At 41.8% G+C, this 12,444-nt stretch overlaps 2 protein-coding genes across 2 annotated transcripts; both read left to right on the top strand.

The window, feature by feature from the left end:
* Positions 1-859: 859 nt before the first annotated feature.
* eppk1 (epiplakin 1) lies at positions 860-7,820 on the top strand. The gene is given in 3 exon segments (XM_044138435.1): positions 860-969; positions 1,444-7,472; positions 7,474-7,820. Coding segments are annotated over 2 exon segments (6,285 nt in total). The 5' UTR covers positions 860-969; positions 1,444-1,449; the 3' UTR covers positions 7,736-7,820.
* LOC122844019 (epiplakin-like) lies at positions 7,792-12,084 on the top strand. Its single transcript, XM_044139222.1, is given in 4 exon segments — positions 7,792-8,086; positions 8,089-9,711; positions 10,359-10,369; positions 10,700-12,084. Coding segments are annotated over 4 exon segments (2,937 nt in total). The 3' UTR covers positions 11,708-12,084.
* Positions 12,085-12,444: the final 360 nt, after the last annotated feature.

Genomic DNA, 12,444 nt, shown 5'->3' with positions numbered 1-12,444 from the left:
TTAGTCTTAGTTTTGTTAATGGTGTTCATAATTCCGTTGTAATTGTTTGTTTTCTTTATTTCCGTGCTCGCTGTCACCATATGGACTAACTGGCTCTTCCAGTTTTCACACATCATGTCTTGTTAAAAACAGAGCATGAGCAAATAGTTTATTAAATTTCCAATGTAACCTGTTGAAGTATCACACCCAGAAGAAACAGTGATGATGCCAGAAACCTTTATGGTTTCGTCTCGGACTCCACCGCATTTGATCTTTTATTATTTTATTTCAAGACAATTATTATGGAAATATAACTAAAATTCCAGAATATCGTCCAATTAATTACTTTACATCTTTGTTTTCATTGGATGCAAAACGCACTGATTAAAATCCGCGACTCAACGCTAATTGTGTGTTTTTCTTACTGCTGTCTGCCATCCTCTGTCTAATCGTCAGTAATTCCGCTACAAAAATCAGCTGAGTAGTTTGGTATTTAAATCTGTCTCCATGGGAACAGCTTTCCTCTGTATTTCTACTGGCTGCATGTCTTGGCTTGTGCAGCATTCAAACTGAGCGGATTGTGGCAGACAGGTGGAAGCAAAGCAGAACAAAGAGTTTGAGTTGATAATGATGATTAAATTTAACATCTAGGTATTTTAATGGGAACGTGGATCTTTCAGACCCATTGGAGCAATTTTGATCATGTTTCACATTTTATTGTGTCATGTAGCGGGGGCGCTGGTTCTGGTCTCGGCTACAGCACTGGTACTCCGAAACAGAGGGTTTTAAAATACTCATGATAAAAAGAAACACCATGAAACTACAACCATCTCACTGATAGCAGTGTGAGAAAAATAAAACTATTGTCTTTCTTTTTCAGGAGTAAACCTTCAACGTTCAGCAGCTCTGACCATTAAATCCGTCTTCCTGAATGTGGAACAAGTGGAGCAGCTGAGGATCTACTTCTACGACGCTTAACGAAACCGACAGGTTAGAAACGAACCAGGAGACCAAGTCTAAGCACCTAGAAGGAATGGTTCAATACGGATGTAAGGTGGACCAAGAGAATAAATTAAAATATCAAATTACATTCTGCATTAATGCTCTCCAAATGCACTATTTAAATACCTGATCTCCTGTAAACCCAAATTGAGAGCCAGATTAGACTCCATTAACTGGGTGGAGGACTCCACCCTGAGTATAATAGAAATCCTCCGTTTCTGCTCACCTTCATGCAGTATTTTTGACTGCTGGAGGCTTTTTTAAATGTCTGATATCACTTGAATCAGCTACTGCCAGCAACTTGCAAATAAAATCCTTCACATTTCCATCGTCGATTTGATTGTGGATGAAATTATGTTCAAATCAGGTCATTTCTTCTTGGTGCTGCATTCCCTAAAATAAAAGTTAGCCACAGAATAAAGCAATTTCAAAAACTGTTTATGTTTTGCCACTTCTTTTCAGGTCAGGATGGTGTCCATCAGTCAGAACACTGCCATGAAGAAAAATGGATATGAAGTCCATGAACCTGTGGCAGGCATATTTCTGGAGAAGACAGGGGAGAAATTCACCATTTATCAGGCCATGAAAAAACATCTGCTTAAACCGGGAACAGCATTAGCTCTGCTTGAAGCACAAGCAGCCACTGTGGGCATCATAGATCCAATAGGAAACCGTATATTTCCTGTTGCAGATGCTGTTAAAGAAGGAGTAGTTGGTCCAGAAATGAGGGAGAAACTTCTCTTTGCAGAAAAAGCCATTAGTGGGTACATAGACCCCTACACTAATCAAATTATATCTGTGTACCAGGCTATGCAAAAAGATTTAGTCCCCAGAGATTATGGCTTGAGGTTACTGGAAGCACAGATAGCCAGCAAAGGCATCTTTGACCCTGTGGAGAAGACCAGCATCTCTACTGATGCTGCGATCCAAAAGGGCCTTTATGAAAAGGCTTTGCTTAGTGACCAAATGTCTGAGCTGAAGGTATTTTACAATCCAAGCACACAAGAATATCTTAACTACCAAAACCTTCTGGAAACATGCACTGTGGAGCCAGAAACCGGCTTGCTGCTCCTTCCTGTCTGTATTGCCTTCAAAGGTCTGCGCAAAGGCATTTCCTCCAGTGAACTATTGGAGTCAAAGATCATCGACAAAGAAACATATGAAGACTTGCAAAAAGGGAAGACCACAACCCAGGATGTGATGTTGATTGAAACCGTGAAAGAATACCTGGAAGGCAAAGGCAGCATAGCAGGCGTTGCTGATCTCTCAACCAATCAGAGAATAAGCATTTATCAAGCCATGAAGCAAGGGATATTGATGCCAGGCACGGCACTTATTCTGCTGGAAGCACAAGCAGCAACTGGGTTCATGATTGATCCTGTAGGAAATAAAAAATACACAGTGGGTGAAGCTATTATGCACAAACTTATTGGCCCAGAATGTCATTTGAAGCTGCTTTCAGCTGAGCGAGCAGTGACTGGATACAAAGATCCTTATTCAGGAGAGACCATATCCCTATTTCAAGCAATGTCAAAGGATCTCATCGTTAAGGAACATGGGATCCGGCTACTGGAGGCACAAATTGCCACTGGTGGAATAATTGATCCAATCAACAGCCACAGACTTCCCATTCAAGTGGCCTTTAAGAGAGGCTATTTTGATGAAAAAATGAATAAGATACTGGAAGATGAAGGCGATGACACAAAAGGATTTTTTGACCCAAATACAGAAGACAACCTTACATACCTTCAGCTGATTGAAAGGTGTGTCACCGATCCTGGCACTGGATTGTGCCTTCTTCCTCTACATGACAAATCAGGCAAATTTAATTCTAGCTTTATTGACTACAAAACAAAAACTGTCTTCAAAACTGAAAAAGTTAAAGTGACATGTGGGAAGTACATGGGAATGACAGTCTCTTTGTGGGAACTACTGATGTCAGAGTACTTCAATGAACACCAGAGGCAAGACATATTTCAGAAATACAAGGAAGGGAAGTTAAATATCTCTACAATCATTAAGATGATTTTGGAGACCATAGATACATCGGTAAAAGCAACAAGAACCGTCTTTGAGGGTATACGGGAAACTGTCACAGCCAAGCAGCTTGTTGAAGCAGAAATCATCAGTGAGAAAGTGATGAAGGAGTTGGAAGATGGAAAAAAGTCAATAAAGGACGTAATAGAGGATGAAAATGTAAATGTTTACTTACAGGGAAAAGACAGCATCGCAGGTATTCTGCTTCCAGATTCCCAAGTTATAACAATCTACCAAGCCAGACAAAAAGGAAAGCTGATGCCAGGAACTGCTCTGATTCTGCTGGAGGCACAAGCAGCTACTGGGTTCATTATTGATCCCATTGGAAACAGGAAGTTTTCAGTGGATGATGCTGTCAAAGCTAAAATTGTGGGACCTGATGTCTGTCAGAAGCTGCGTTCAGCAGAGAGAGCAGTCACTGGGTATAAAGATCCACATGATGGAAAAATAATCTCTCTGTTCCAAGCTATGCAAAAAGACCTGATCCTGAAAGACCATGGGATTCGACTTCTGGAGGCACAGATTGCTACTGGTGGTATCATTGATCCAGTGAACAGTCACCGCATCCCTGTACATGTAGCCTATAAGAGAGGATACTTCAATGAGGAGATGAATCAGATTTTGAGTGATCCAAGTGACGACACCAAAGGTTTCTTTGACCCCAATACCCATGAGAATCTGACATACTTGCAGCTACTGGCTAGATGTGTCAAAGATCCCGGTACTGGCCTGTGCCTCTTACCTTTGAAAAGCAAGAGCACCAAAATAAATATTGATGACAACATGAAGGACATTTTCCATAGGACAATAATTACTGTCAAATATGGCAGATTCAAGGGCAGCACAACTCTGTGGGAAGCAATTAATTCAGAATATCTGTCTGAAGACAAACGACAGGACCTTTTCAAACTTTTCAGGTCCCGGAAAATCACTGTTGAGCAACTGACAGTGATCATTATAGATATCATTGAGAGCAAGGAGATAAAACAGCAAGCAGAGCTGAACTTTGAAGGTCTCAGGGGAGAGGTGTCTGTTGTGGATCTCTTGAATCTTGAAATTGTAGATGAGAAAACATACAAAAGTATGATTGATGGAAAGCTTTCAAGTACTGATGTAATGAAGATGGACAGCGTAAGAGCCTACCTCCAAGGGACAAGCTGTGTAGCAGGATTGATACTACAACCGTCCAATCAGAAACTAAGCATCAATGAGGCACAGAAAAAGGGCATCCTTACTCCAGGCACTGCCCTTTGTCTCCTTGAAGCACAGGCGGCCACAGGATTCATTGTAGATCCTCTAAAAAACCAAAAGCTTACAGTGGAAGAAGCACTAAGAGAAAAGGTCATTGGTCCACAAGTGTACGAAAAGCTGCTGTCTGCAGAGAGGGCTGTCACCGGTTACAAAGACCCATACACAGGTCAAAAGATCTCTCTATTCCAAGCTATGAAAAAGGATCTTATTGTCAAGCAGCATGGTATTCGTTTACTCGAGGCCCAAATTGCTACTGGTGGTATCATCGACCCATTGAAATGCCTCCATTTACCTCTAGAGGTTGCATACAGGAAAGGTTATTTTGATTCAGAACTCAATCAGATCTTAACAGACCCCACTGATGACACAAAGGGCTTCTTCGACCCAAAGACTCAAGAAAATTTGACATATATGGAAATGTTGAGCAGGTGTGTGAAAGATAAAGACACTGGACTCCTCCTCCTGCCACTGAATGACACACCAAAGACATCAGTAAAAACAGAAAAGACATACACAGAAGCAGAAATAAGGCAGGAGTTTGAAAAGACATTTGTAAGCGTAAGTGTGGGACGGTATTCGGAAAAATCTGTTTCTCTCTGGGACTTGATTCACTCTTGTTACTTCACTGAAGATCAGCAGCTAGAATTTATTGAAAAAGTCAAAACAAAGCAGATGAACACTCAAACAATAATCACAGTAGTGATTTCCACAATTGAAAAACTGGAAAGGGAAAGCCCCAAAGTGACAATGGGGCTGAGAAAGGAAGTCTCTGCAAAACAACTCCTGGATTCTGATATTATTGACTCAGCCACATTCATACAGGTTAAAGAAGGAAAACTAGACTTAGATGAAGTAAGTAAAAGGGAATCTGTGACAAGATATCTTCGAGGAACCGCAAGCATTGCTGGAATCAAAATTTATCCAACCCAGGATGTAATGAGCATTTATGAAGCAAAACAGAAAAATCTTTTGACTCCCGGCATTGCACTTGTACTGCTTAAAGCACAGTCTGCAACAGGATGGCTGATTGATCCTGTCAGCAATAAGTTCTATTCAGTTGATGAGGGTGCAAAGGAGAAGGTAATTGGAACAGATGTCCTTGAGCAACTTCTTTCAGCACAGCGTGCTGTTACTGGCTTTAAGGATCCTTACACAGACGGCACCATATCCCTGTTTGAAGCGATGGAAGAAAGACTGATTGAAAGAAGTGAAGGCCTTCATCTTCTTGAAGCACAGATGGCAACTGGAGGAATTATCGACCCAAATCAAAGCCACAGAGTACCTGCTCAGGTTGCTATTAAAAAAGGATTCCTTGATGAAGAAACTTACAGAATTCTGCAAAACCCAAGTGATGATGCGAGGGGTTACTTTGACCCAAATACCAATGAAAATTTATCCTATGTTCAACTGATGGGTCGATGTGAAAGAGATTCCAAAACTGGACTCCTTCTCCTGCCATTGGATGTTGATGAGTCCAAGGAATTTCATACAGATGAGCAGGTGGAGCTTGCCTTCAAAAACAGAAGTATTTCCCTGAATGTAGGAAAATTTAAGAACAACAAAATAACAGTGTGGGAGTTATTGCTTTCTGAATATATCTCAGCAGAAAAGAGAGAGCAGCTGATACGACAGTACAAATCAGGAGCTTTGAAATTAGAGGAAATCATTGAAATCCTGACAGTTATCATCACAGAACTTTCAACTAAAGAAAGAAAGTTCAAAGGACTAAGAAAACAGGTCTCAGCTAGTGAACTGTTAGAGTCAAAAATCATCTCAAAGGAGATTTTTGACAAAATTATGCAGGGCAAAATAAGTGAGGAAAATGTGACTGAAATTGAGTCCATTCAGAAGTACCTTGGAGCAACAAACTGCATAGCGGGTGTGAGAGTGGAATCAACAAAGATCATTATGAGCATTTATGAAGCTAAATGCCGAGGTCTACTGACTCCTGGTACCTCCCTAATTCTGCTGGAAGCCCAAGCTGCCACAGGTTTTGTCATTGACCCAGTAAACAATAAGAAACTTTCAGTAGAGGAAGCTGTTGCTCAAGGAGTAGTTGGGAAAGAGTGGAAGAAGAAATTGCTCTCAGCAGAAAGGGCAGTCACAGGATACAAAGACCCCTACACTGGAAACACAATTTCTTTGTTCCAGGCCCTGAAGAAAGATCTGATTGTTAAGGATCACGGGATCCGTCTTCTGGAGGCGCAGATTGCAACAGGAGGAATAATAGATCCAGTCCACAGTCACAGGGTGCCTGTACAGGTGGCATACCAAAGAGGTTACTTTGATGAAGAGATGAACCAGATCTTAACTGATCCAGACGATGACACCAAGGGTTTCTTTGACCCCAACACCAAGGAGAACCTTACATACCTCCAGCTGATCGAAAGGTGTGCCAAAGATCCATGTACAGACCTAAATCTACTGTCCATTGTGAAGAAAGGCGAGTTCTACTTCTTTGTTGACGAGGCCACAAAGGTCATCCTAAAGTCTACAACAACAACCAAAGCTGGAGGAAAATATGAAGGCACCACAGTTTCTCTGTGGGATTTGCTTTACTCCAAATACATCACAGAGGAAAAGAGGAGAGATCTTGTCCAGCAGTTCAAAGCTGGAACTCTCACCATCGAACACTTCTTGGAAATCATCTTGTCCATCATTCAGCAAAAAACCGCAACAACAATCACAACAATCACAAAGACTACTGAGGAAAAAACCTTTAAGGGAATCAGAAAAGATGTCAACTTGACTGAACTAGTTGAATCAAAAATTATTGATGAGGAACTCTACAAGAAAATTGTTGATGAAGACGTCACAGTGGCCGAAGTCAGCAAAATGGATTCAGTACGTAAATACCTTGAAGGAACCAACAGCATTGCAGGAGTGTACATCCAGTCCACCAAGGAGACGCTGAGCATCTATGAAGCCAAAGGCCGAGGTCTACTGACTCCAGGCACCTCTCTGGTTTTGCTGGAAGCCCAAGCAGCCACTGGTTTCATGATCGACCCAGTAAAGAACAAGAAACTTTCTGTAGAGGAAGCTGTTGGTCAGAGACTGGTTGGTAAAGAATGGAAGGACAAACTGATTTCAGCAGAAAGGGCAGTCACAGGATACAAAGATCCCTACACTGGAAACACAATTTCTTTGTTCCAGGCCCTGAAGAAAGATCTGATTGTTAAGGATCACGGGATCCGTCTTCTGGAGGCAGATTGCAACAGGAGGAATAATAGATCCAGTCCACAGTCACAGGGTGCCTGTACAGGTGGCATACCAAAGAGGTTACTTTGATGAAGAGATGAACCAGATCTTAACTGATCCAGACGATGACACCAAGGGTTTCTTTGACCCCAACACCAAGGAGAACCTTACATACCTCCAGCTGATCGAAAGGTGTATTACAGATCCTGCCACAGGTCTCAGTTTACTGGTCGTTGTGAAGAAAGGCGAAGTTCTACTTCTTTGTTGACGAGGCCACAAAGGTCATCCTAAAGTCTACAACAACAACCAAAGCTGGAGGAAAATATGAAGGCACCACAGTTTCTCTGTGGGATTTGCTTACTCCAAATACATCACAGAGGAAAGAGGAGAGATCTTGTCCAGCAGTTCAAAGCTGGAACTCTCACCATCGAACACTTCTTGGAAATCATCTTGTCCATCATTCAGCAAAAAACCGCAACAACAATCACAACAATCACAAAGACTACTGAGGAAAAAACCTTTAAGGGAATCAGAAAAGATGTCAACTTGACTGAACTAGTTGAATCAAAAATTATTGATGAGGAACTCTACAAGAAAATTGTTGATGAAGACGTCACAGTGTGGTCAGCAAAATGGATTCAGTACGTAAATACCTTGAAGGAACCAACAGCATTGCAGGAGTGTACATCCAGTCCACCAAGGAGACGCTGAGCATCTATGAAGCCAAAGGCCGAGGTCTACTGACTCCAGGCACCTCTCTGGTTTTGCTGGAAGCCCAAGCAGCCACTGGTTTCATGATCGACCCAGTAAAGAACAAGAAACTTTCTGTAGAGGAAGCTGTTGGTCAGAGACTGGTTGGTAAAGAATGGAAGGACAAACTGATTTCAGCAGAAAGGGCAGTCACAGGATACAAAGATCCCTACACTGGAAACACAATTTCTTTGTTCCAGGCCCTGAAGAAAGATCTGATTGTTAAGGATCACGGGATCCGTCTTCTGGAGGCGCAGATTGCAACAGGAGGAATAATAGATCCAGTCCACAGTCACAGGGTGCCTGTACAGGTGGCATACCAAAGAGGTTACTTTGATGAAGAGATGAACCAGATCTTAACTGATCCAGACGATGACACCAAGGGTTTCTTTGACCCCAACACCAAGGAGAACCTTACATACCTCCAGCTGATCGAAAGGTGTATTACAGATCCTGCCACAGGTCTCAGTTTACTGGTCGTTGTGAAGAAAGGCGAGTTCTACTTCTTTGTTGACGAGGCCACAAAGGTCATCCTAAAGTCTACAACAACAACCAAAGCTGGAGGAAAATATGAAGGCACCACAGTTTCTCTGTGGGATTTGCTTTACTCCAAATACATCACAGAGGAAAAGAGGAGAGATCTTGTCCAGCAGTTCAAAGCTGGAACTCTCACCATCGAACACTTCTTGGAAATCATCTTGTCCATCATTCAGCAAAAAACCGCAACAACAATCACAACAATCACAAAGACTACTGAGGAAAAAACCTTTAAGGGAATCAGAAAAGATGTCAACTTGACTGAACTAGTTGAATCAAAAATTATTGATGAGGAACTCTACAAGAAAATTGTTGATGAAGACGTCACAGTGGCCGAAGTCAGCAAAATGGATTCAGTACGTAAATACCTTGAAGGAACCAACAGCATTGCAGGAGTGTACATCCAGTCCACCAAGGAGACGCTGAGCATCTATGAAGCCAAAGGCCGAGGTCTACTGACTCCAGGCACCTCTCTGGTTTTGCTGGAAGCCCAAGCAGCCACTGGTTTCATGATCGACCCAGTAAAGAACAAGAAACTTTCTGTAGAGGAAGCTGTTGGTCAGAGACTGGTTGGTAAAGAATGGAAGGACAAACTGATTTCAGCAGAAAGGGCAGTCACAGGATACAAAGATCCCTACACTGGAAACACAATTTCTTTGTTCCAGGCCCTGAAGAAAGATCTGATTGTTAAGGATCACGGGATCCGTCTTCTGGAGGCGCAGATTGCAACAGGAGGAATAATAGATCCAGTCCACAGTCACAGGGTGCCTGTACAGGTGGCATACCAAAGAGGTTACTTTGATGAAGAGATGAACCAGATCTTAACTGATCCAGACGATGACACCAAGGGTTTCTTTGACCCCAACACCAAGGAGAACCTTACATACCTCCAGCTGATCGAAAGGTGTATTACAGATCCTGCCACAGGTCTCAGTTTACTGGTCGTTGTGAAGAAAGGCGAGTTCTACTTCTTTGTTGACGAGGCCACAAAGGTCATCCTAAAGTCTACAACAACAACCAAAGCTGGAGGAAAATATGAAGGCACCACAGTTTCTCTGTGGGATTTGCTTTACTCCAAATACATCACAGAGGAAAAGAGGAGAGATCTTGTCCAGCAGTTCAAAGCTGGAACTCTCACCATCGAACACTTCTTGGAAATCATCTTGTCCATCATTCAGCAAAAACCGCAACAACAATCACAACAATCACAAAGACTACTGAGGAAAAAACCTTTAAGGGAATCAGAAAAGATGTCAACTTGACTGAACTAGTTGAATCAAAAATTATTGATGAGGAACTCTACAAGAAAATTGTTGATGAAGACGTCACAGTGGCCCAAGTCAGCAAAATGGATTCAGTACGTAAATACCTTGAAGGAACCAACAGCATTGCAGGAGTGTACATCCAGTCCACCAAGGAGACGCTGAGCATCTATGAAGCCAAAGGCCGAGGTCTACTGACTCCAGGCACCTCTCTGGTTTTGCTGGAAGCCCAAGCAGCCACTGGTTTCATGATCGACCCAGTAAAGAACAAGAAACTTTCTGTAGAGGAAGCTGTTGGTCAGAGACTGGTTGGTAAAGAATGGAAGGACAAACTGATTTCAGCAGAAAGGGCAGTCACAGGATACAAAGATCCCTACACTGGAAACACAATTTCTTTGTTCCAGGCCCTGAAGAAAGATCTGATTGTTAAGGATCACGGGATCCGTCTTCTGGAGGCGCAGATTGCAACAGGAGGAATAATAGATCCACAGTCATAGGGTGCCTGTACAGGTGGCATACCAAAGAGGTTACTTTGATGAAGAGATGAACCAGATCTTAACTGATCCAGACGATGACACCAAGGGTTTCTTTGACCCCAACACCAAGGAGAACCTTACATACCTCCAGCTGATCGAAAGGTGTATTACAGATCCTGCCACAGGTCTCAGTTTACTGGTCGCTAGAAGAAAGGCGAGTTCTACTTCTTTGTTGACGAGGCCACAAAGGTCATCCTAAAGTCTACAACAACAACCAAAGCTGGAGGAAAATATGAAGGCACCACAGTTTCTCTGTGGGATTTGCTTTACTCCAAATACATCACAGAGGAAAAGAGGAGAGATCTTGTCCAGCAGTTCAAAGCTGGAACTCTCACCATCGAACACTTCTTGGAAATCATCTTGTCCATCATTCAGCAAAAAACCGCAACAACAATCACAACAATCACAAAGACTACTGAGGAAAAAACCTTTAAGGGAATCAGAAAAGATGTCAACTTGACTGAACTAGTTGAATCAAAAATTATTGATGAGGAACTCTACAAGAAAATTGTTGATGAAGACGTCACAGTGGCCGAAGTCAGCAAAATGGATTCAGTACGTAAATACCTTGAAGGAACCAACAGCATTGCAGGAGTGTACATCCAGTCCACCAAGGAGACGCTGAGCATCTATGAAGCCAAAGGCCGAGGTCTACTGACTCCAGGCACCTCTCTGGTTTTGCTGGAAGCCCAAGCAGCCACTGGTTTCATGATCGACCCAGTAAAGAACAAGAAACTTTCTGTAGAGGAAGCTGTTGGTCAGAGACTGGTTGGTAAAGAATGGAAGGACAAACTGATTTCAGCAGAAAGGGCAGTCACAGGATACAAAGATCCCTACACTGGAAACACAATTTCTTTGTTCCAGGCCCTGAAGAAAGATCTGATTGTTAAGGATCACGGGATCCGTCTTCTGGAGGCGCAGATTGCAACAGGAGGAATAATAGATCCAGTCCACAGTCACAGGGTGCCTGTACAGGTGGCATACCAAAGAGGTTACTTTGATGAAGAGATGAACCAGATCTTAACTGATCCAGACGATGACACCAAGGGTTTCTTTGACCCCAACACCAAGGAGAACCTTACATACCTCCAGCTGATCGAAAGGTGTATTACAGATCCTGCCACAGGTCTCAGTTTGTTATTATTAAAAAAATAAATCAAGTTGAAAATAACAAGTGAATTTTTGTCACTTTCAGTCTGAATTTTATTGCCATTCATCCATTAGAGAAACTTATTTCATTTCACCAGACCTGAAATCCAATCCAGCATCGTATCTGTGATGGAAAATTTCTGTGTTTTTGTTAGTCATAAATTACAGCTGTGATCAAGAGGAAGCTTTAACTCTTTTCATAAGTACTCAAATGTCAAAGGGAAAGTTAAGATTAAAGGGACTTGTTTTTGTGTCTATTATCTAATAATTTTTTTGCTAACTGTTTAAATGGGTTGCACTTTTTGTTTGTCTTGGAAATGCTAGTTATTGTTGATCTGTGATGCAATCAGATGGTTCTCTTTGCATAAAATTTTCAGTTTCTTCTCTGGGGTCAAATGTGATTTTCTTTTTGTGGATGTAATTGGAACAAGGGAAAACTTCCCCTTTTCCACCTCTTATGAGGTCCAAGAAAATGATACAATGTTTACCTTTTTGTAAATTTTTTTTTTTTTAAACAAGCAACCGTTATATTTTATGTTTAGGGTCTAGTTCTAACGAGGTTTTCACACTTTAGCCACCAAAACAAAAAACATAAAGTTCAAGAATAAGTCTATTTATACTGTTATCAATAATTTTCCAGAAAGGAAGTTCAGAGAAATCTATGTTCCACTCTTCCTTAAAAATAGCACCTTCTAGTGGAACAAAATAATATAACACCTTTTGTAGAAACACATTTTATTTTC

Source organism: Gambusia affinis, linkage group LG14, assembly GCF_019740435.1.
Source record: "Gambusia affinis linkage group LG14, SWU_Gaff_1.0, whole genome shotgun sequence".
Lineage (NCBI taxonomy): Eukaryota > Metazoa > Chordata > Actinopteri > Cyprinodontiformes > Poeciliidae > Gambusia > Gambusia affinis.
The sequence above is the reverse complement of the archived record's forward strand: the minus strand, read 5'-3'. Positions and strand labels throughout refer to the sequence as shown.